The sequence below is a fragment of the Polypterus senegalus genome, chromosome 5, assembly GCF_016835505.1.
Source record: "Polypterus senegalus isolate Bchr_013 chromosome 5, ASM1683550v1, whole genome shotgun sequence".
NCBI classification, from domain to species: domain Eukaryota; kingdom Metazoa; phylum Chordata; class Cladistia; order Polypteriformes; family Polypteridae; genus Polypterus; species Polypterus senegalus.
Genome location: NC_053158.1, coordinates 106,374,583 through 106,400,190, shown reverse-complemented (window position 1 = coordinate 106,400,190; position 25,608 = coordinate 106,374,583). Strand labels below are relative to the sequence as shown.

The 25,608-nt window shown below is 36.4% G+C and overlaps 1 protein-coding gene across 2 annotated transcripts; it reads right to left on the bottom strand.

Annotated features, from left to right (window-relative positions):
* Positions 1–2,624: 2,624 nt before the first annotated feature.
* Positions 2,625–25,342, bottom strand: uba5 (ubiquitin-like modifier activating enzyme 5). Of its 2 annotated transcripts, XM_039753193.1 has the most exons (12): positions 25,083–25,342; positions 23,727–23,772; positions 23,533–23,622; positions 22,860–22,969; positions 21,388–21,474; positions 19,938–20,022; positions 15,975–16,079; positions 14,764–14,891; positions 14,515–14,650; positions 13,360–13,441; positions 11,253–11,359; positions 2,625–3,042 (listed from the first exon to the last, which is right to left on the bottom strand). In XM_039753193.1, exons 1-12 carry the CDS (start codon positions 25,238–25,240, stop codon positions 2,959–2,961), a joined length of 1,218 nt encoding a protein of 405 aa, XP_039609127.1. In that variant the 5' UTR covers positions 25,241–25,342; the 3' UTR covers positions 2,625–2,958. The 2 variants fall into 2 exon arrangements, with proteins under 2 accessions (XP_039609127.1, XP_039609129.1); XM_039753195.1 differs by lacking the exons at positions 23,727–23,772; positions 25,083–25,342 and having other exon boundaries at positions 23,538–23,622.
* Between the last annotated feature and the right edge of the window lie 266 nt (positions 25,343–25,608).

Here is a 25,608-nt window from a genome sequence, read left to right as displayed (position 1 = left end):
TCCTGCTACGCAAGCATTTTACTGTTTATACTTACGCGTGTACTTTACGTTAATCTGGAAGAATCCGTCAGGTGGCAGTGCGAGATATTATCAAGGTGAGAACAGATTCGGCTTCGCTGTGAATTGCCTGGAACACCAATTAAATTCCGATAACACCTTACCACAATATCTTTGAAAAAGATCCATCAATCCAGGGATGTGTCCATTCCAGCTTGCATTGGGCACGAGTCAGAAACAATCCCAAGACAGGGCATCAGCTCATCGCAAGGTGAATGAATACAAGCACTCGCATACACTAGCGTCATTTTAGTGTCACCAAATCGGCATATCTTTGGAAGGAAACTCAGCAGGAAAATATGTAAACTCCAGGAAGGGAATATCAGCGACGTGACTCCCTGAGAGACAGCAGTGCTACCACTCTGCCACCGTGTCACCCCCATGTGTGTAATTATTAACAGTATTCATTATTTAAACGAAATTAACGATTTATCTGTAAAATGTAACATACATACTTTATTGCATTTCATTATGAAAGTGATATCAAGTATAAATCTTAGGATTCTAAACGTGTAGAGAGTTGGAATATCATACATTTAATGTGTTCTGTGTGGTGATCTATTGCTGCTTACCGCTACTGTCAGGTCAAGAGGAAGCCCCAGAAAAATGTAGCGATTAACAACTGGGTCGGTTTTAAGATAATGTTTACAACGGTTTACTTTAATGATAAAGTAAACTATGGAGTTAAAGTGGACAACTCGAGATTGAAGAAGAAATTTCCACGGTAACTGCAAAATTAATCTTTTCGCTGTGTCCGTAATTTTTTTCTCTGTGGCTCAAATACAGTCAGTCATTTTCCAACCTGCTGTATCCTAACACAGGGTCACGGGGGTCCGCTGGAGCCAATCCCAGCCAACACAGGGCGCAAGGCAGGAAGAAATCCCGGGCAGTGCGCCAACCCACCGCAGGACATACTGTCGCACCTAACCTGGATGTGTTTGGACTGTGGAAGGAAACCGGAGTACCCGGAAGAAATCTACGCAAACTCCACGCAGGGAGGACCCGGGAAGTGAACCAGCAGCACTACCACTCCGCTCAAAATACAGCGCTGTACATTATGTTGCTATTGTGAAGGTGCAAAAAAAAAAAAAAAACAGCACAAAAGATGGTATGTGAGAATTTTAAAATATATTGTGTCATTACGATCGGGAATAAATACAAATGCATTTGTATGTTGGCATTTTGTTTCACCACATCGAACCATTTATCAAACATTGAAGCCGGCACCTCGATCCTGAATGGTCCGCACTGCGGCTTTCTGTCACGTGTAGATAGTAAACAGAGACTCTGACGTCACATTCCAATTTGATCACAGTGCCCCGACGTTTTGCTGGTACTGCAACTTGCGCACGCAATGCGTTGATTTCTGAGGACCTGCACAAAGAACATGTCAAATGAATGCTGGGAACGCCTGACAGCTATGATGCGTGCACGTGCGCATTCTGAGTGTAAAGTATCAACAAGCCCTTACACTGTGATAAATGTGCTCCGAGTACGTTTATCACATTTTACAGATTATATGAATGAACACTTGGTTTATTGGCTTCAAAAACCAAACGAATGCCGAATTTAGTATATGAATATCAGTATTTTAGCAATGAAATATGTTGTTTTGCCCATCCTACTAACTGGCATAATTGGCAATGCTTTGGGCTTCGAAGCAGTAAATATTTTTAATGTTGTATTAACAATCGGAACAGGTCATTTCATCATCAGTGTAGCCTAGCCAAACCAAACAGCCACTTCTTTTTAAACTTGCCACGACTATTACTTGCTGCAGCTGTTGGTAGAAGCAAAGTTTTCCTTGTGACCGCAAACTGTACAAAACCAGTTAGAAAATGGATGGGTGCATAAAAGCACACCTGTGGATCATAGAATGAATATAAAGCCCCTATTCTTTTAGGACACGGCTTTAAATGGCGATTCATCACATCATTTTTTCTCCTTTTACAAAGTGCTAGCTGTACGATAAAACTCACATCTGATTAGTCACATCATTATGCACATAAAGCAGCATGAAGCTATTCTAAAATGGGGAAAAAGTGGTAGTAACAATAGCCTGTATGTGTTTTGTCTTTTTTTTTTTAAATTAATAAGCACGATTTCTACTTTAACGTGCTGAAATTCCTGTCTTGGAGATAAAAGTATGCCCAGACAAGACCTCGGTTTTTCTAAACAATGTGGAGCTACAGTGCTACATCACTGCCACCATTAGCCATTTTATGTGTAATTCTTATTCATATTTTTCTCGTGTATTACTTTGCCTTCTTGGAGTAGTGTTAATTGGTGAAATTCGATAAAGTGTTTTTCAAAGCAAATCTGTATTCGCCATTAACCTTGTTCATTGAATAATTTTCCTAGAAATTCGCCTTGTGGCTGTCTTAAGCGAACATTGTTTTTAAAAGTGCCCCATGAAGCTTTGAAAGGCCAGTGTGACAAATCTGTATGTGCCATGCACAGAACTTTCATGAATGCATACTGCAAGATCAATGCCGTTACCTTTAAGCATGGAAAAAAAACAAACCTTGCATTTAAGCAAATTACACAGTATACTGAGAGCAAAGAAAGAAAATGAAATGCATAGCTGAATTTTTATTTAAATCAATGCCTCACGATTATCTTACATTGGAAGCAATATTAGTAACCTAATGAGCCTGAAGTCCTCCTAAGCATTCATTTTTAAGCCATTAACATGAAATGTTTTAGTCAGTCAGTAGAACAGGTCACTAAACTGGGCAGTTTGTTTCTTTTTAATGCAGTGGTGGTCACTGGTTCTCAGATGCTGCATTTCAAACTAATAAATTAAATATTTTCTTTTGTAAATACATTAACAAAAAGCAGAGCACAAGCAATATTTTCAGTGACAACTAGCAACATGATTAATAAAAGGAAACAATAACTCTACATTCTCCTCATCTGTGCCATAAGTTCTTCTAGACTTTCGTCAGATTCTTGAACAGATTCTCCATTGGCTGATGCATCCTCCTGGAAGGAAAGAACAAAAACAAATGTGTATGTTTATGATTACATGCCATATGAATGCACACACACACACACAAAGTACCTTTAAGTCCATTCAGAAGTTAGCATGTCAAAAATAAAAATAGAATTTAATAGAAAAAAATGTTTGGCAAACTAATAGTTAAATCAGCTTGAGACAAAACAAAAAAGTTCTTTTACAAAAACCATCATGTTCTACTGACTTTGTCCAGCATTACCGTGGTAATTAATTTTATTATATCATCACTATACATGTTTTTGACAATGTCTTTTTGTAGGATGCAAGATTTGCCCACCTGCGACATCGAGTTTGTTGCTCGCTTAACATCAATGGCTCATTGTGAACCACACATTAGAGGCTGTCTAATTAGTAGTGTTTCAAGTATCTCAGCAGGAACGTACATGTAACTGACAGAATATTTAGTTTGCACTTCATTTTATTCAGAAAAATAATTTTATTTAGTAGGAATCATCAAAATCAATGTTTCCCTTTCTTAAGGTTATATTTCACAGTTCATACAGTGGCATGAAAAAGTATTCAATCCCCTTGAAAGTCATCATAAATATGTGTACAAATCTTTTGTCATACAGAAAATTATCTAATCAGTATTTTTAATGTGAACTCTTGTGCTGCAACAATATATTTCCAAAGACAAAAATCAACCATTTTTTGTAGATATTTAACAGAAGAAGAAAAACTCAAAAGTTAAGTGTCTGCTCAAGTATTTAAACCTCTGTGTTCTGGAACCTCCAAGTTTAGACAAATTACAAATTAATCACAAACAACATAAAGGTGACAGTCATCTGGCCATAATTAAACATACTTAGGTACTACTTGTGAGTCCTTTACATCTCTCTGGATATAAAAAGAGCATCCTTTGTAAGGGTGATAGTCTTTGTTGGACTGCAAAAATAAAGACAAAGGAACATTCTGCTGCGAGAACCAAAGTCATTGAAATGCCCAAGGCAGGAAATGGCTACAAAAAATATTGAAGAGTTTGAATGCCCTGTTAAGCAGCATTGGATCCATCACCAGAAAGTGGTGGAAGGTTCATCACAGCACCCAGACTCTTACTAGAACAGGCCATCACAGCAAGATGTTGACTGGTGAGAGAGGCTAATAAAAATCCAACCGTCACTCTCAGATGTCCACAATGTCAAGAGCTCTGCATAAAACAGTCCACTACAGGAAGGTAGTAAGAAAGACGCTATTTCCAAAGAAGGTCCACAAAAAAAAGCATGTATGGCCTTTGCTACAAAGTAGGAGAAAAACCTAGTTAAGATATGGGAGAAAGTTTTATGGTCAGATGTGACCAAAATAAAACATTCTGTCCAGATGTCAAAGAGGTAAGTGCGGCATAAAACTAACACTGCCAGTGCCTCAAGAAACACCACACCTACAGTGAAATATGGTAGTGGCAGCGTCATACTCTTGGGATGCTTTTCATGCGCTGGGACTGGTCAGAGTGGAAGGGTAAATGGATGCATATGAATACTGCACAATATTGCAGGAGAAATTGTTTCAGTCTGCTATGAACCTACAGCTCAGGAGAAGATTCATTTTTCAACATGACAATTACCCTAAGCAAAAGGCCAGAGAGACATTGAAAGGGCTCAAAAACAGAAAGGTGAATGTTTTGGAATGGCCATGTTAAAGCCCTGATCTTAACCCCAACGTGAATGTGTGGCACAATTTGAAAACTGCTGTACAGAGGTGCCATCTCACCAACCTAGAGGATCTCTATAAATTCTGCCAAGAAGAACAGAGAGGAATCACTCCTGAACAATGTGAAAAACTTGTACATACTTACCCGAAAAGAATTAAGGCTGTTATTGCAATATAAGGGTCCTTGATAAAATATTAATGTGTAGGGCTTCAATACTTAAGCAAACACTAACTTTTGAGTTGTTCTTCTTCAGTTAAATATCTACTGAAAACAGTTTATTTTGACGTTGGAAACATATCATTACAGCATAAGAGTTCACATTAAAAATACAGAATGTATAGAAATATTTTGTTATGCAGAAAGTTATGATTACTTTCAAAGGGTTTGAATACTTTTGTAAACCAATGTAAAAATGTGTTTGATAGCTCCTGGGGAAAAAATACAGACAAAAAACCCCCAAGACTTTGAAATTTGTATATTAGTTATTAAATGTTTTTAATTGGCCAAGAATATGGAAGGCAAAAAAAAATCCAAAATAAAATAAAATCTCCTTTGTGGTCCTTTTCAGATGCGATTTTCTTCAATATAAAATATTTAAATCTTCAGTAACCATTACCAGTGGTCTACAACACGGAAAACATACAAAGGGGATCACCGGGCACCCAAGTTAGAGTATAATAAGACAGCACTAGAAAACAACGTAGGCGCTTGAAGCAAGTATTCTCTTTAGAACTGCGACTTTAGAAAGCTCACATTTTAAAATACTTTTATTTTCATTAAAATCTGTTACGTGTGAAATTTTGCTATCAGCAATGACTGTGCCTGAAAATAAATTTCAATGATTTAAAAAAAATAAAATAAAATCACTAACTGGGTATTTCACAATCAATTACAACAAAGTTATCTATAGAACATATGTGAAAGTAGGGGTGTGCGATATTGGCAAAAAAAAAAAAAAAAAAATTATTATATATACATATATTTATAATATTGTGTATCGTTTAGTAACATTTCTGTAAAAGTCTAATTGATCTAGCTTGGTCTTGTCAATAGGGTATTAACTGTAACCTACTAAGGAGATTAAAGGAAGCAACACTTAAGGAAAACAGGTCTTATTTACTTAATACTGAAGTAAAATAACACAAAAACGTTAAAATCACCATTTAAAGTTTTGCTGAGATCAAACAGTGCAAATATGAGTAAAGCCTACAGGATTTACACAAAAGACCAACAAAACTATTACAATGACAGCATTGTTACATGACACTTAACCCTTAATATGCAAGATACAACTCAAAAAGGAATAAAATACTAATTATAATTGAACTGTAAAGCATGAACTTAAACTGCTCTGCTGTAAGGTGAATTTTGCAGCATACAAGCAAGGACAAAAATTTAACATATACTGTATTGTACTATTGTGTAAAAATCCAAAATTCTGCCAAAAACTGCATAGGAAAAAAATCACTTCAGTGGATTTACATCACTGTCCACCTCTAAATGGCAGTGTGCAGACATTCATCCATCCATCCATTATCCAACCTGCTATATCCTAACTACAGGGCCACGGGGGTGTGTTGGAGCCAATCCCAGCCAACACAGGGCACAAGGCAGGAAACAAACCCCATGCAGGGCGCACACACACACACAAACCCACACAGACATGGTGAGAACATGCAAACTCCACTTAGGGAGGGCCCAGGAAGCAAACCCGGATCTCCTAACTGCGAGACAGCAGTGCTACCCACTGTGCCACCGTGCCATGCAGAGATTCACCTTCTCTGAATTCCTGTGTTCTTTTTAAATACATGCTGCCTTTTTTTGCTCCCTCCCTGGTGTCATCACCTGCTCCAATTCCTTTTTTTTATTCATTTTATTGCAATCCATACAAATCAAGTTTTTACAAAAAGAAAAATCGAGTTAAGGACAAATCGATCCCCACCCGTGACAGAGAGAGCCTGCTCCAATTTCTGCAGCCATAGGCGTGGGATGGAGCGAGGTAAGGAGGCGGACATCTGTGTGAGTGTTTTAAATAATGACAGAAATGCGCTTTGGAATCTTAGGACCCCCCACCCAATATGGCTTGAGAAGTAAAACGCACCCGTTAGGCATATGCTTCTTACAGAAATAAAAATGATCAGTTTGAACAGATTAATAATTCATAGATTTTTTTTTTTTTTTTGCCTGACACTTACAGGGATCCGTACTGGACCAATTTCACTTAAATTGCATTTTATAGAGAAATGACAAATTTTCACCACACCAACTCCATATTCCATGACTCATTCATCTCAATCTCAATTTATTTGTACTGCTGCACTCTGGCTTTGAATCAGGTTAACCTCTGAAGCTTCTAGTGTTGTGACTCAAGATGTGTTGCTTATGCGAACTGCCACGAAGGGGTAATGAAACCACCTCGAACTCCTTCATATGTTAGTGCTTATTATTAACACACTGAAATTTTAAAACAGAAAACAGAGTCCTCAACTCCTTGTTAACACAATGAACATTGGGAGAGGCTCATACTGATGATGTAACATAACTCAGAGAGGTGAGTTTTGGATTGTTTTTTGCAAAGTGAGTAACATACTCTATAATTTCAGCCCACACATCATTAAAACAACAATTAAGATATTATTGTAGACAATACATAACATACACTCCTATGTGAAAGGACATCATCTGTTGTCAGGTAAATACACAGTAGTATAGATACTAATAAATTAGATTTTTTTTTATTGTAAATGCTCCTTTCTGTTCTCAATGACAGAACATTACAAGATTTTTTGATAATCCATATTAACAGCAACATGGCAATTTAACGGATTTATATGGTAATCACACATGTCAAAAACCCATTAGTAGATTGTGAACAGAGCTCCAAAAAAAAAAAAAAAACATCACATCATTCAATAATTTAAGCAACTGTTTATTTTAAGCCTAAAGTTGATGTCCCATCAGCCAATACAATGATTGACTACCTTAAAATTGCAGACTGCAGGCTGGCTTATTGTTTACTACATACCTGTTGAGGTAGCCAGCCTGGACACAGACAGGCGGACACGTTCATGTCACCCAACACATGTTTATTATACATATTTACCGTCAATAATAAAGTGCACATGCCCCCAAAGTTCTGGTCACAACAAGATGCCTCACTTCTTCAGGCCGCCTTCACTCCTCTCCACCAAGCTCTCTCCCCTCCCGACTCTAGCCATCACACGAAGGGAGGCGGCCCCTTTTATAAGCACCCGGATGTGTTCCAGGTGTGTCCCGCCAATCTCCCACCGACACCCCTAGTGTGGCAGAAGTGCCGGCTGCATCCCCGGAAGCACTCCGGGTGTCCCTGCTCGTCTTCCCTCCAGCACTTCCGGTTATGGCGGAAGTGCCGAGGTCCAGGGCTCCAAAGGCATAGGGGTGCCCCCGGCGATGACCACGGGCCCCCACAGAGTTGAGCTTCAAAGCTCTGTACCCGTGGCCCCCAAAGGTACCTGGGCAGTCGCCCCCACATGGTCTGGGGAAGGTGCAAGCCCTCCTCCGGTCCTACTGGGTGTCCCGGCCGGGTCACCACCCCAGCCATCTCCAACACTGTGTTCCAGCTGCATAATTCCTGGGCTTGTAACCGTTATGCCAGAGTTAATATGCGGTCATTAGTGCACAACGGGAACCCAAATAAAACTTCCCTCTATACTTTCACAGTTGTTAAAGAGAGAACTGCCAATGTAGGCTTGTGTGGCACATTGTGTCCCCTACCGGCTCCCATCCCTGGCAAAAACCAAATAATGTGATCCTCCACACCTTTTTTTCTGCATAGCCTCATTAATTCCCCACATTCTGACAAAGAGGAGTACCTCACTTTGACAGTAGTAAAAGAAAATATAGAAATTCTATAGAGAAGTAAAGTTTATTGAGCTATGCACAATGGTCAACCGAAAACTCAAGTTAAATAGGAAACAATGAAAGTTGCACTAACCTAAATCCACTGTATATCTAGCAAAAAAAATCTGCTGTTGCCAGGATTGCATAACCTGTCTTGTCTTATTTTCTTTTGTAATGTACTACAAACCTCTTTTAATAGAAAAAGGACAATTGGGAGTTCAACTTGGATGAATGTAGTGGAACAAAATTAAATGTCAATTGCATGTATCACTGGAAAGCATACTGTATACAGAGCATGCTTTAACAAATGGATTGTGCTAGAAATCCCCAAGTTAAAAATTACTTAAATATGAATAGTAGACATTAGTCGTCATGTGTGCATCACGTAGGAACTCTGAGAAATGGACATTTATATGTTTACTGACAATAACGTATTTAGTCATGTTTATGTTTCGCATAAGCTATTAAATTCAACAAAATTAAAAGTGTTTTACTCCCGATTCTCTTTTGTATTCAATGTCTGGTGCATCACGTTGCAGTGTCCAACAGTAGTCAGCAAGCATTGATGGATTCCAGTTGCCCTGGTATTGTTTCATCACTTACAGCACCGAGATTTGTGGGGAAGATGTCCAAGTGTGAGTGGAGGAAATGAATCTTGAGTGACATGTTGCGCTTCATTGTCTTGTATGCTTTGAGAAGTTTGTCTGCCAGCTGAATGTAGTTTGGGGCTCTGTAATTGCCAACAATGCCCTCTTTGATCTTGGTGTCAGTTATTCTTGGGAACATCTGTCTTAAAGAAAGAAAAACCTTTGCCTTCCTTGTTCAGTGCTTTCAAGAAATTCTTCATGAGTTTCAGTTTTATGTGAAGAGGAGGCAAAAATATCTTTGCCGGGTCGACAAGCGATTCATGTGTCATATTCTGTCCTGGAACTAACTTTTTACGGAGTGGCTAGTTCTGTCGAGAATAGTGCGACTCTTTGGCATTGCTGTCCCATTCACAGATGAAACAACAGTACTTTGTATAGCCGAGCTGCAGTCCTAGTAACAGAACAACGACTTTAAGATCTTCACAGATATTCCAGTTGTACCTGCTATATTAGACGAACTTCAGCAACAGTTCCACATTCTCATATGTTTCTTTCATGTGTGCTACACAGCCAACAGGTACTGAAGGATAAACGTTGCCATTGTGTAGCAGAACAGCTTTCAGGCTTAATATTGACGAATCAATGAAGAAGCGCCACTCTTCCGGGTTGTGATCACAAGCCAAGGTTTTTGCTTTTGACAGATCTTACCAAATCATTCAGTACAGACTGTGTTATGAGATGTGGATCACCTGATGAGCGCGGTTCAAAATCCGGGTCAATGTCACTGTTAGTACCCCACATTGCAGTATTTTCATCTAGTTCATTTAAGGTCCAATCCTCTGGTGGTTTCGGAACTGGAAGACTGTGGCACGGGTCTCATTGCTGAAGCCAGATTAGGATATTCAATTGAGTTCTTGTTTTTGGCAGAGAAACCAGACACATTAGTCAAACAGAAGTAACAGTCCGTCACATGGTCTTTCTGTTCTTGCCATATCATTGGAACAACAAACGGCATCGTCTTTCGAGTGCCTCTGAGCCAGACTCTCAGACTGACAGCACATGTCGCACAGCAAATGTGAGGCGCCAATTCCTTGTCTTGATCACCAATTTTGCAGCCGAAATACAGGTGATAAGCTTTCTTCACAAGATCAGTCACCTAACGTCTCTGTGGCGCAAGTGGATATTCGCCATAAATATAGCAGAATGTATAATGGCTGTTATAACATTGACGAGACATATCGCCCAACACCAAAACGTCTATAGCATCAAGCTTACTTACTGTTCTATTGCTACAGATACCATACTGAGACTATATACAGTATACACACTGACTATCTATATACACCAAACGAGCAGGATCGGCGCATGCAAGCCACCTGTACAGCATGCCGAGACAGCGTCAAGCTCATTTAGACCTGCCCAGCCATGCCCAGGATGTCAACTCCCACAGAACAGCTTCCAACCTGGCCCGATTCCATGCCTGGACATGCCCAGGCTGTACAAACTGTTGTTAAGTCACTTACGGGAGCGAAAATGTTTGGATACAAATACTGTATAAGAAAAAATTACGACAAAACTGAAGATTGTGATATTCGTGATCAGCACCCAAAAATCTATAAGAAACACCCAATAGTGTTTAACAAGAAAAAACTCGGTTGTGCAGTGTTATGAGAAACTGCAATGTAGTTGGTATCCATTGTGTGTTAAGAATATACAGTGCTGTATAATTATCCTTCTGGAAAATCTTTATAAAAAAAAATAAAAAAAAAAAAAAAAATTAAGAGAATTATAAGTAAGCAGAATCTATCAGAGCAGCATTACACACAAGCCATAAAAGGCTGGTGAGCACGAAAAATAATACTTTCTAGTCTGGGAGAAGCAGAGAAGGCTGAATAAAGCATGTTGGAACTGGTTCTCAATAAAATGTATATGTTAAGAAATATTTACAGTGTGTTCTGGTATAAAAGCGTATAAACTATTTTTATGCATGTTGATGCACACTATAAAGCCAATAAGGCAATGAAAAAAATACTAATTTAAAGCAGTATAGCATGTAACAAACCTTGTTTGGTATAGTATAAGCCACAGTGATTCCTTCAGGTAAGTTGGGAACAGGGCCGGAAGCTGCCTTCAGTTCTTCTTCAGTAATTTCTGAAACAAGTTCTATGCCTAATGAATAAATAAACACATGTAAAATTGTAAAGTCCATCCATCTTCCAAGATTGTTTTAGAAGAAAAGTGAAACTGCAGACCTTTTGTTTTGCACTTTGTGTCTCAAGATGTCTATGTATATAGTCATCAATCCAGTCATAGACTTTTTGTCTGTTTAGTGCAAATGTAAAGTATCAAGAAGAATGGCATGTAGATGTAAGCATCTCCATTTGGAAAAAGTATACACAGAGAACCAGGCGTTTGAATTTTTAATACTTAATTTGTGTAGTATGTAAAGATAATGTAACTGGAAAAATCACAGAAAAAAAATCTGTATTCAGAAGGGAGAGACATACTCTCACCAGATAATAAACTGGCAACCTAGATACCATTGCTACAGGAACCTGAATATATTTAGCCTGTGTTAATGAACATAAAATTAACTGAAATATAAGTTTAATCTGTGTAAACACAATCTCCATGTTAGATACCAGACATAGCCCCGAGTCAGTGAAAGGTGTTAAGCATAGTGAAATGTGAATAGTACAGACTGTAAACACTCCTTAATACTGCCTTGTGTATGACCCTCCAACCCTTAATTAAAATCTGTAAAAATAATGGTTGTATTGCACAAAGGTTCCACTGTTTCTTGGAATCAGCCCAACCTTTGCTTAATCACTAACACTGAACATAACGCTGTCGTCTGTTATAAGATCCAGATGTTGTAGCAGGGGAGCAGTACTGCCAACAAAATATTGTAGCTAGTATCTACAAAAATGAGAACATTTTTTGGAAGACTGTATAAACAAATTAATCATTTTTCAATTTGTAATTAAGAATTTTATATATAAAAGTATTGTGCAAAAATCTTAAGACACTGAATGAATATGTCAATAGAAAAGAGGGTAGAGCTCTAAACATTCTTTTTGCAGCACAGTAAGATATCTGAATGTCTCTTTTAGGACTAATTTTATTTGTTTCTTTTCTCCCAGGGCTGAATATTTTTCCAAAAACTAACTTTTTTTAAAAAAAAGAACACAAAGCAATGGTTTAACATATCAAATCAACAAAAATATTTATTTTTGACAAATGTTACTGTCTTGCATGTTGTAGGAGCCTGCATACTATATGATTTCACATACAAATTACACAGCAAAGTCCTGCAAAGTATGATATCGCTCAAAGCAGCCAAACGCATTCATTGCCATGTTGCACTGCTTACAATATGTGTTGCACTGGTGCCTCCTTTTCAGTTGTCTTTTGCTGTAGAAGCGAATATAGTAATAGACCACTTTCCAGTTAAAATCATGTGGTCTTTATAACAATATATAACAAACAGGTGCAAATAATCAATGGTATAATGTGACGAAAGAAACCAAAGTGATTAGTTGAAAAGTTAACAGCACTGTGGTGGGAATGAAACTGTGCAAGGTACAGCCAAAATAAAAGGTGACACTGCAGTAGATTTGAGTTTAACCTATAAATTTTACACCATGACAAAAGGGAGCAAGGTGGTAGTGAGGCATCACTAAGGGGGGCATACCATCTCAACATCATTGAGCTACTCTGGAATTACTTGCAGAGGCCGAAGCAAGTAAGACTGCCAAAGTCTGTAGTGGAAATGTAGCAAGTTCTGCAAGGGGCTTAGAACAACTTATTACACATCCAAAGGGATCTAAGAGAAGGCAAAAAGTGGTCACAGAAAATATTGATTTCATTAGTGTCCCCCAGCCCAACCCCAATGTACTGTACTTTCTAGGAGGTTTACTGGTTTAAAAATGTTTTTATGACATTATTGTTTAATGCATTCCTGTTTCATAGCACTTTAACAAGTACACAAGATGGAACACTTAAATAATTTAGGTACTAGCTTTTAAAATTGCACAAATATTAGTAAATTCACTAGTGGCTGTTTGTGTTCATGACACATATAGAACACAAGTGGTCACACTGGCAATAAAAGCCCACAATATTTATTAATGTCTCTTAGTACATACAAATCTGTCTTGAGTTCTTACCCCATTCATTATCCTCATGAATCACTTTTTCTTCTTCTTCTTCTGTCAATTGTTCCTGTTTTGGTTTAGCAGCCTCTTTTTTCTTCATGCAAGGAACAGTAAATAGTTTCACATACATATACACACATATATACAAAAATATATTTGTTTTAGGATGTGTTCTTTATGCATTTGAGAATTGCTGTAGTTAACACCAACAGTCACCTTAAAATACACTGAATATGATCTTACTTACTCCTACATTCATGCAGTACATAATAATAATTCTTTGCATTTATATAGCTCTTTTCTCACTACTCAAAGCGCTCAGCAATTGCAGGTTAAGGGCCTTGCTCAAGGGCCCAACAGAGCAGAGTCCCTATTGGCATTTACGGGATTTGAACCGGCAACCTTCCGATTGCCAATACTAGCCCAAAGCACAGCACAGTTGACAACTCAGCTTTACCATGGACAGTCATCCAATGCTTCTCATTGTCAAGAAGCTAATCAAGAACATTACCAAGGTTTCAATTCATATTGAGTCATGCTAAAGCCATTCTGGCAACCACCTATGAGATGGAGGCTTGGTTAGCAATGGCACACAAGTCAGGACTGCATGGGAAATTCAAGGCCAGGATGTACTAAGCAGGCAACTTATCACCAATTGTCTCTATACTAATGATCCCAAATGTCTACATGATGATGGGTGAGAATTTGAAGAACAAGTATCAGTATCTTTATTGGTGTCTGAATATGCTGTGAAAGAGCACTGAAGTGCAAGTTAAACTAACTGAATGAAGAATTTGTCATTTCTAATACAACAATTGTATTACAGTACCAAAAATGTTTGTATTTGATTCTGGTCAGAGGGACTTAAACACTGAGAAGAAGAACCAAGTATAGGATTCAACAGAAAGGGCTGAATCAAGACTAAAGTACAAACCTTTTATTTTGGGCTACATTGTTTAAATAAATTGATTCAAGTAACTTATCAAAAAATCTCATCAATCTCCATGGCAAATACAAGAGTGTTTCCAATATGTATCTAGTCCAGTACCTAGAGTTTTATCTACAAAGATTTATAGGTTTTAAAATAGTCATGAATTTAAACGGGTATTCTCAGTAGGACATTTGAGGAAAGTAACTAATAGGACTAGGAATAGGAATATTACTTACTTTGTACTCTTCTTGTTGCTTTCTGCAGTGCACATCATTACACTGTGTGTTTGGTTTCATAGTCATTGTGGGAAAGAAATCTTGCATTGCATTGTACCCCAAATAATAACTGACTGACCCAAATCCCAACAGATATCTTTAAAAAAAAAAAAAAATTTTAATTAATTATAAAAAGAGATTTATATTCTTTCACATACAAATGTAATTATGTTGGGGGAAAAAACAAAGGTTTAATTCAGTATTACTTACTTGAGCACATTCTGCACTAAAAGTCCTGCAACGACCCCCATTGTTGTGGGCAAGCTTGCTGCACACACCCCTTCTCGCTTGAGTGTCTTTTCATCTATGTTGGCAGCTACTACGAGGGGGGGTGCGCACTGTGGGAACCATATCATCATAATTAATTTTCAAAGTTCTAAAACACTAAAATTAGTAATAAAATGTCAAAATAATAAATTGCAGTCAGTTAATATACCGTAATACAATGCAGTCTTTGTATGTAAATTTTTAATATTCTGCTACCTGAAAACACAGTTCAAATGCATTCAAATGAGTTTGCTCCTTTGATTTTGAAAGTGTTTCTGAAAATAAGAGAAATATGAATACAATCCTATTTTCTTGCTTAATAGCTCTCTGATGTAAAACACTGTTTAGTTAAAATTTACAGAAATATACGGACAACAACAAAGCATGGATGTGTGAAGTTATGCTGTTAGATTGAACCAAACAGCAAATTACTGGTGCCAAAACAAAGAGGTATGTGTATTGTAAATCAACTAAGTATATGATCCGGCTAAAAAACATCTCTACAATGAAGTCTATTGTTGGAACCATTTTATTTCGTGAAGCTTTTGTGCTAATATGGTGTCAAGCCCCATCAAATGCAAGAATTTTTTCCCCATACCCCATAAATCTGGGTGAATAAAATACATTTACCTGCAAGATATTATGTAAGCCTAAGATAAACTGCAAGAATGAAGTGGCTAAGCAAATGAATGTGAAAGACCCTGAGCAGTGCAGACTTAAATTTGAAAGAAAGTTTGTTTGAAAGCTGCAGTCCAAAATTAAGTTCCAGACAGCTTTAAACAACAAATACTTTGCCAAAAAAAATGGAACCACATTTATAACATCCAATCATTGTGTACCTGGCTGAACGATTTTTTTAACATTGAGATTGTTAAAGAAATGTGTATAGAGCATATAATAGTGGCCCAAATTTCTAACTTAATGCATTGTGAATTGTATTTTAGATACTGTAATATGAAAAATGTACCAAGAGTTTCAACACTTTCACAAAGAATTGTACATGAAAGAAATTACATTACCAACACAGAACACAAACTACAGCAAAATACGGGAAAAATGTTCTCACACACAAGGCAAATATTAAGCCACTTATGAGACTCATTACAAAATTGCCAATTAATATTTAAAGCAAAAAATACAAGATTAACACTTACAGCAAAGCAAGCTGTTTCTCCGGGAATGATGAGCTGAATATGTCCAGAAACAGCATTTTCACTGACGCCAGACTCTATCCATATTTGTCCAAGTTCATTGCATGCCTTTATTTAAAATAAATAAATAAATAAAAATTGCTGCATAAATTCATGTACACTACAAGTCAAAAGTCTGAACACACCAGGACATTCATATTTTGCTAGAAACTGACACTGTTTTTTTTTTTTTTTTAAATCAAGGTATCATTAAATTGATTTAAAAATATAACCAAGACATTACTGTTGCTAATGACTGTTACTACTTGAAATAATTTTTAATTTATTATTTAGTTTGCCCTGTTCTCTGAAGACAGTAATAGATATCGTTGTATGAAATCTTCAGTTTCTTGGCAATGTGTCACATGGATTGACCCAATTACATCTTGCCTGAAGAAGGGGCCCGAGTTGTCTCGAAAGCTTGCATATTGTAATCTTTGGCTTGGCTTTATTTTTAAATCAATATAATGGTATCATTATTAAAATAAAATAAAATAAAAAAAAAAAAGGTAACAGTTTCTATCAAAACGTGCAAATGTCATGGTGAGTGCAGACTTTTGACTTGTAGTGTACATTTGAAGTCAGACATTTACATACACTTAGGCCTTGTTCACACGGGCGTTAAGTTTTTGGATAAACGAACTTACTCTGAACGTCCTAGACGTTTATGTTGCATTTTGTGGTGGCGATCGATTGACTTCTACACCGGCGTTCGTTTGTCTCTGTCTAACGCCAGCCTGCAGCCCAAATTGTAGTTTGTGTGTTAACCTGTGGAGGCAGTGTCGGGAACTGGATATGAAAGCCCTTGTCGTTTTATTTGAGGTGCCTCCTTTCAATATGGACCATTTTGCTATGTTAGATATTAATCTTCTTGTTTTAAAAATACTCGTAATACGGCGACGTAGGGAGAGAAAACATCGCCGCCGCTACTGGGTTCATCCTCTGACTGCACAACGTCGGGTTAAAGCAGTGCTTCTCAATTATTTTCTGTCATGCCCCCCCTAGGAAGAAGAAAACATCTTGCGCCCCCCGCGACTATAAATAGTATCATTTGTCTATAAAATTGTTATAAGTACACCTCTGCATAACACTGTATCCTTATTAACGTATAAGAGAATAAAAAAGAAAGAAATATGGACCAATTTACAACAAAGAATAGCTTTATTAAATGTAACAGAAAAGATTTAAAGTGCATTCTAAATTCAAAAAAAATTTAAAAGAAAAATAAAAAGCATGTTCCCGAGGTCAAACGCGACCTCCTTGACGGAGCCACGGGGCGCCCACTATTTGAGAAACACTGGGTTAAAGGAAGTTTTTTGTGCTTTATGAAGAAATGCGAAAATTTCCGCGCAAGTTTTTTAATTACTGTCGGATGTCAGTTTCCACTTTTGATTGTCTGCTGCAGCTGGTGCAATGCCACATTGCACGCCGATCAACCAATATGCGACTTGGTGTTAGCCCGAAGAGAGACTACTTGTCACTTTGAGGTAAGGAAACAGTAGTCGAGTGTGCGCTTACACCGGTGTTATGCACTGAAATGCCCCCCCGCCATGGATTGACCCCCTACATAATCGTTATCAAATATTATATTAGAACATAAATTAATAGGTTCATGGTTTACAAATTACATGAGACAATAAAAAAATAAGCGATATGAAAATATATATGTTGTATATGAAAACATAAAAATATTAATATCATGGGATATATCCGGTCCTCCGAAGCGTAAAATAAACGCGCAGAAAACGAACTAGAAGCGGTTTCCTTGCGTTTGTTGGGTTTTAAACGCCAAGAAAAAGCTGCATGCAACGTTTTTTTGATGCTGTATAAACGCGCTGCCGGACAAACGCACGTCGCCAAAGCCCGTGTGAACACTCTCATTGACTCCTACGTGTAGAAAACACTCGGCGCTTGATCCGCGCTCACCGGACGCTACGAACGCAAAAAAACCGCTCGATTTTAATGCCCGTGTGAACAAAGCCTTAGTGTGAATACTTTAAACTCACTTTATAACCCCTCCACAGATTTTATACTAAACATATTATAAATTTAGCACATTGTTTGAAACATCTGCTTTGTTCAGGACAAAAGTAACTTTTTCCCCACAATGTTCACTTTTTATTGACTATATTGCAATTCCCCTGGGTCACAAGTTTACAAACATTGTGTTAACTGCGTCTTTAAACAGCTTGGAAAATTCCAGAAAATGTCAAGTCTTTAGACAATTAGCTTCTGATTGCCAATTAGCCTAACTGAAGTCAACATGTGAATGTATGTTAAGGCCTATCATCAAACTCACTGTTTCTTTGCTTGAGATAATGAGAAATTCAAAAGAAATTAGCCAAAATCTCACAAAATAATTGTGGACCCTCCACAAATCTGGTTCATCCTTGGGAACAATGTCTAAATGTCTGAAGGTTCCATGTTCATCTGTACAAACAATAATGCACAAGTATAAATACCATGGGACCACACAGCAGTCATACCACTCAGGAAAGAGACTCATTCTGTCTCTTAAAGAAAGGACAAATTTTTGCATGCAAAGTGCAAATTAATCCCAGAACACCACCAAAGTACCTTGTGAAGATGCTGGGGGAAACAGGTAGACAAGTACCTATATCCACAGTAAAACAAGTCTTATAATCGACATAACCTGAAGGGCTACTCAGCAAGGAGGAAGCCACTGTTCCAAAGCTACCATAAAAAAGCCAGACTGCAGTTTGCAATGGTACATGGGAACAAAGATCTTGCATTCTGAAGAAATCTCATCTGGTCTGATGAATCCAAGATCAAACTGTTTGGCCATAATGATCATCATTCTGTTTGGAGGAAAAAGAGTGAGGCTTGCAAGTCAAAGAACACCATCCTAACCATCAAGCATGGGGGTGGGTCACAGGCACACTTCACAAAATGGATAGCATCATGAGGAAGGAAAATAATGCAGCAACATCTCAAGAGCGCAGCAAGTAAGTTCAAACTCAGTCGCAAATGGGTCTTCCAAATGGACAATCACCCCAAGCATACCTCCAAATTTGTGGCAGAACAAGGTCAAAGTATAAGAGTGGCCATCGCAAAGCCCTGACCTCGATCCGATTAAAAATATGTGGGCAGAACTGAAAAAGGGTGTGTGAGCAAGGAGGCCTATGAACCGGTCCCAGTTACACCAGTTCTGTCTGGAGGAATTATACATAACGCTAGCAATTTATTGTAAGGCAGTGGAAGGCTTCCCAAAATTTGTGGGTATGTTAAACTTGTGACCCACTGAAACTGTGATAAAGTCAATTAAAAGTGAAATAATCAGTCTGTGAACATTGTTGAAAAAATTACTTTTGCCCGGCACAAAGTAGAGGTCTTAAACGATATGCTAATGAATAGTTTGTACGTATAAAATATGTGGAAGGGGTATAAAGTGAGTTTTAAAGAATTCACCTTAAGTGTATGTAAAATTCTAACCAGCTGTAGTATGTATGTATAGTATAGTATTAAAAAAAACTAATCTATTCTGTTTTGTCATTTTCTGTTTGTATTTTCGTGAAAATATGCATGAAAATAATCTAACTTTAATATTCTATGTACTCTTATATTGGATCTAAGAGTCAGACAAATTTTAAAACTCAACATAGCATTCAATTGCATGCAATTGTCTGGTATGTTAGAATTGTTTGAAAACATTTTATTTTAAACTCTATTGTATGTTAAAGCATAGTTCTAAGCATTAAAATACGTATACTAAAGGTACCATTTCAAAATTCATCTTTTTCTCAGCTTTCTAAACTGCAATCACCAGTGATTATAAAATTCAGTTTCATAACTTTAATAACCATATTAAGTAATAATGTGTAATTTATGTGCTGCCTTTTAAGTTCTAAATACATAAAGTTATCTAAACAAGAAAGTATTAGACTGGATTTACAATGTAATGCTTACAGTGTTGATTGCCATACGAGCTTCAAAGTTGTCAACACAGCTCAAAACAAGATCAACTGGCTTCCCCTCTTCCAGTGCCCCATTACTGAGGAAATAAAATGTGCAATATTAATTTTAGGATCATCTGAAGAGATTCCTTTAAATTATTTTATATTAAATACAGAACATGAATTTGCCTTACATATTTTTGTTCAAACTTTTTTAAAAAAAAAAAAAAAAAACATTTTCACAAAATGTTTTTCTTCAAAACTTAATTTATATGCCACCACAAAAGACCTGCCAGGTTTCTGGTATACTGCCAAGAACATTTAAAGCTCTCTTCAGTTGAACTTTAATTTATCTCTAGTATTTTTCATTACCTGGTTACACAGAGTGTCAAGCTGCTAAAATGAATAAGACCGGAAAGCAACATAAACATATAAACAGGACACAGCTAAACACTCAACTCATACTGACGTCAGGCCAAAGCTCAGGAAGGAAACACCCAAGAACATGAAAATAGCATTCCTAAACCTATTTGGAGGCAATGCTACAACATTGCACCACACTGCTATTATTAATGTAATAACTGGATTATGTGGCTGCAAATTTAGTTATTTAATATTACTTCTCTCCGAGAGTGTGTAAGTTAAATGTCTAACAGTTCATGGGAGTCACACTCTCAAGGTATTATTGAAACAAGCTTTGAAGATCATTAGGTTTTTTTTAATTAAAATCACACCAAGTATGTAATAAAATCTAGTTTTTGGAGTTATAAAATGTAAGTAATGTACCACTGCAGAAAGCTGTAAAATATTTATGTTTTCTTTTTCTTTTATTAAAGGGATGGTTGAAAGGTACATGATTCCAGTTCAATCAGAGAATCATAAAAGGTGAAAGGCTTTCAAACTGGATTGAGATTTTGCATTGAAAACCCTGTCTCTCTTCTCATTCATTTGTGAAGAATCTTGTAAAAATAAAAAAATAAAAAATCAATATTGTTTGAATATGTTTCACTTTTGTGCATTATACTCCGATTTTCATTTTAATATTTTAGCAAAAAACATGTCTTGTTACTGTCATGTGTACAGAGTACAATGAAATTCTTACATGCATAAGCTAAACAACCACTCTCCTGTTAAATACCTTATCTCAAATAAGACGACTACTGTTACAGCACCGAAGCAACATATTTTAACACACCTGCACAATTTATTCAGCGTTTGTTGCATAAGATGGAGGAATGCTGGGATAAATAAGGACAGTCAGCTGATACAGGTGGTTAAATTCATTTAATAACTAATCAATCAATTTAGATTTGTATATGTGCTTCATTTTCAATAAAAAATAGAATTTTAGATAAAATTAATGTATCTATTTAAAAATGTTAAAAATGAAATATCCCCATGTTTTCAAGCAGCACTGTAAATTTTTTGTAATAAAGGTGCTAGAAAAAGGAAATTGATTTCACCTTATCCGATCCATGAAATGTGAAAAATTATCCACTGTTGTGATGTTATAATTGTGTGTCTCAAACTGAACATCAGGATTAATATTCCTGTTGAAAGAAAATACAGATTAGTATAAATTAAACTTCTTGTAGATATTTTTAGGCCTTTTCCTGCATCCTTACACATCAAACACAGTAATTTGCAACATGTAAAGTCATCTAGATGCCTTGGTGTTTTCAGGAAGTTTTGGAATTTTGGCTCTACCTGGACAGTTCCTCTTTATAGTTAAATACTTAAAACCTATATTAAAAAAGGATTGATATTCCCACTTCGGTAATTTCTTAGATTTAGGACTTTTATCCATATTTCCCTTTGCTTTTTCCATGTACTTCACTGACATGTCACTGTCTAATATTGAAACCTTCTAAGCTCTTTAATTTCATGAACTTATGGTAAAAATAAAGTTCAAACATTATTACAAAAAACTGACAAAGCCCAATATGGAAGTTTGAACATTTTTGTACAGCACATGAGATACTAGGTTTGAATCAAATTCAAAATACAAAGTACATTTTAAGACAGAGCATTAACTCTAGAATGATCTAACTGACAATTTTAAACAAAGTACGTTGGAATTACCATTTAAATTAGTATTTAAATTTAGCATACTTTTGTAAGGCCAAAGAACTCTGGACAGCCTAAAGATTTTTTTTTACTATACATTGTAAAAATAATTTGACTTTCTGCTTGAAATATTATGTAATTTATACAACTAGACAATGCACACTTTAGAGCCCTGGGCTGTTATATATATATATATAACTTCAGTTAAATATACTTCAGTCATTTGACATATGCCTCTTTACTTCCTCCATTTACAAATTTTCTAAATCTCAACAGCCTGTGAACAAAATGTATTACAAACATTACCATACTAAGGATTCTTTTTTCTGTAAGACTCTGTTAAAAGGTCCTCTGATTTTTTACAAAACATGAGTTCATTAAAGTGGAAATAATCTTCTTGATTACAGACTAGACACAATCACTGATTGCTTTCCTTTTTAACACTTCACACAACAGCATCTGAAATATTATTATGGTCGGAATCTAGAAAACATATGGATTACTACTGGTTTTTGGAATAAGAGTCAGTGAACATCACGAAAAAAAGTTGTTCATGCTGGACAGATATCGATAAAAGAAGGTGTATGAAAATATCCCATTAGAATGATTATGGACTGAGTTTTATAATTTAATGTAACATTTAAATATGGCAACAAATTTTGTAAAATATGGTTTAGTTAACCAGGTAAAATTAACTTAACATAAAAACCAGTAGCAGTAGACTCACTCCATTATAATATGTAACTTAAGTAAATGAATTAATGTTATTTTACACAAGGCCTTTCACTCATATGTCAATTAAAAAAAATTCAAAGCAAAGCAAGATTATGTGCAATATTTAAAAAAAAAAAAAAACCTGAAGGTTTACCTGAGAGTATGTTCTGCAGCTTCAACTTTACTCAGTCCAGCTTGGTGTGGCTGGAAAAATAACCGGTTCATATTTGCCAGCTCAACCTTATCATAGTCAAAAAGTAATAACTGAAACAAATAAATTGATAAATAGTCTATAACTAATCATATCACTGCTCAATTTTAAATTCAATTTTCTTTTCTCTGTTGGCTACTTTAACAGCCATTTGGTCAGCCCAACTAAGTTGGCCAGTTTCCCCACCCCACCAAAATTTTGTGGACATTGGAAGTAAACGTTTAACAGCTAGATGCCCAACCTTTTTTAGGCGCCTTTTCACAATACAGTACACCAGTGAACTTATTCTAACCTCAGGTTACAGGGGTTCTTAAATGTAATTTTTTGCAATGGTTAATATTCATTTAGTAGAAAAAGAAAATCAAAGACTTAATTCAACTATAATGTATTATAAAAATTACGATTTGCAGAGAACATCTTATTACAAAGGCAGAGGGGTAACAAGGGAAATGGTGACATGCAACACATTTGAACAAAATTCTAACTTAAAAATTTAATCCGTCTTCAGCTACAGTATTTGCTTAAAAGTCTACTATAACCAATAGTTTTTATCATGCATGGCATATGTAAAAATTTAAATCAGTGTAAAAGTATTAATATGAAAATAGGATATTACCTTACCAATGCCACACCTTGTCAACATTTCTGCGGTGACACTACCAACTCCTCCAACACCAACGACAGCCACAGAAAATGTGCGTATTTTCTGTTAAAACACCATAATTCACAGGTAATTTAAAATACATTATTATGGAAGATACAAATTAACTAAAAATGCTTCAAACGCATGCAGAACAGTCTTGAATTTACCTCATAATCTTCAACAATTCCCATTCTTTTCAAAGCCATTAGACGACTGAAAAAAAAAGTTTCATTTATTATTGTAAAAAATGATAAAAAAAGGTTTTATAAGGCTTTCTACACAAGATCTGGTGAGAATAAAAAAAATCTCTGTAAAAATTCCTCTTCAAAGAAAACAATCAGTAAACAAAATAATTATATTATCACAGTGATTTAAAGGGGTATGAACTGCTTACTCCAGCTGTCTGACAGACTGGTCTGATTAATGGAAGAAATAGTCTTGCTTCTAAACAAATTACGACTATAAGCACAATAATTTAATCATACGTACAGTAGTATCAACTGAAGAAGTCATAATTTAACATGACTTCACCATCAACATATTAGCTATTATACGTAGTTATTGGCACGGACTTGTGATTTAATTATATTCCTTGACGTAATTTACGAATCAGTGAATCTGCGCCTTCAGTAATCCTCCGACAATTTTATATCTGAATAAAGTATAACTTGTATAACATTCTCAGGCCTGCTTAATACAATTAAAGGAAAGTACAACTTGTATAACATTCTCAGGCCTGCTTAATACAATTAAAGGTCACCGAGAGCTTGGCGCCCTGTCCGGGAGTTGTTCCTGCCTTGCGCACTATGACTCCTATGATAGGCTCCAGTTTGGACACTACTTTGGATAGACTAGTTGGATAAACAGATGCATGGATTGAGTGACAAAAGCCCACAATATGGAGCGCCAGGTACTAGTCGATCGTAAGGCACACTAGCCCACTATACCAGCTTGGAATCGACAATTAAACCTACCAGCACGTTTTTGAGAATGCATAAGAAAAACAGAACTCTCGGGAGAAAAGCTAATTCACACTCAATGAGGCAATGCAAACTCCAAACGGATAATGCTCAAGTACGAGTTATCGAACTCAGGATGCTGGATTCTTGAAACACCAGCTCTACACAGTGAGCCACTGGGAACACAGTTTGAATCATACGTTTCAACTTTCACTCTTTTTTTTTTTCTTGTTTGGATGAAATTATGTAATTTAATAGTCGGAATAGAACTGGGAACATGTATTCGATTCTGGAGAAAGAGTCTAACCAATGACAAGCTACATAAAAATACAATTTGGATTACACTGTATCATATTAATATTACAGATGCCTACAAAAATAGAACTAATGTTTGGAACAGGAACTTCCAAACAAACTAGTTTAATAAAGTGATATAATTCGTTGAACTAAAGTCGGTTTCTCAATTATAAAACACTATATAATCATAACTTAAACATCGGAAAAGGTAACATTACAACATAAGTAAATCAAAAGGAGGGAAAAAAGCAGCTGTCATTTGCTTACCTATAAGGATTTGAATCCACCACCTCTGCACTCATCTTTTCAATTCGTGGTCTGTGAAGTAACTCCCCACCGCCACAGGTGTGATGGCTCTCTTTACACCGCAAGAGCTCATTTTCCAGCTCTTTGATTCTGTCTTTCAGCTCCTCGATGGTAGACATGCTGTTCCGATACACGGCAATTAAACAACCAAACCTAAAGACACGTCGTCTTCGGTCGTGTTACCGGCTAGGCGTAGCTCTACCAGCAGCAATATAATTCCCCCGGAAATCATAAACAAACGCACTACAGTTCCTAGATTGAAAAATCCTTCCGGGCGCAGAAATGGAAAACGAATGGATTGACAGAAGTTAGCGTGAGGGATGACATTCTTGTGACATTTGATACATAATATTTGGGCCTAATGTACTTAAAAGTTACATTCCATTTAAAAATAAAACTTAATATAACTACAAACATACTTGACAAATCTTATAGATTGCCTCTAATATTAAAAAGCAACATGAAGTGCCCAAGCAGCAGAAGATCC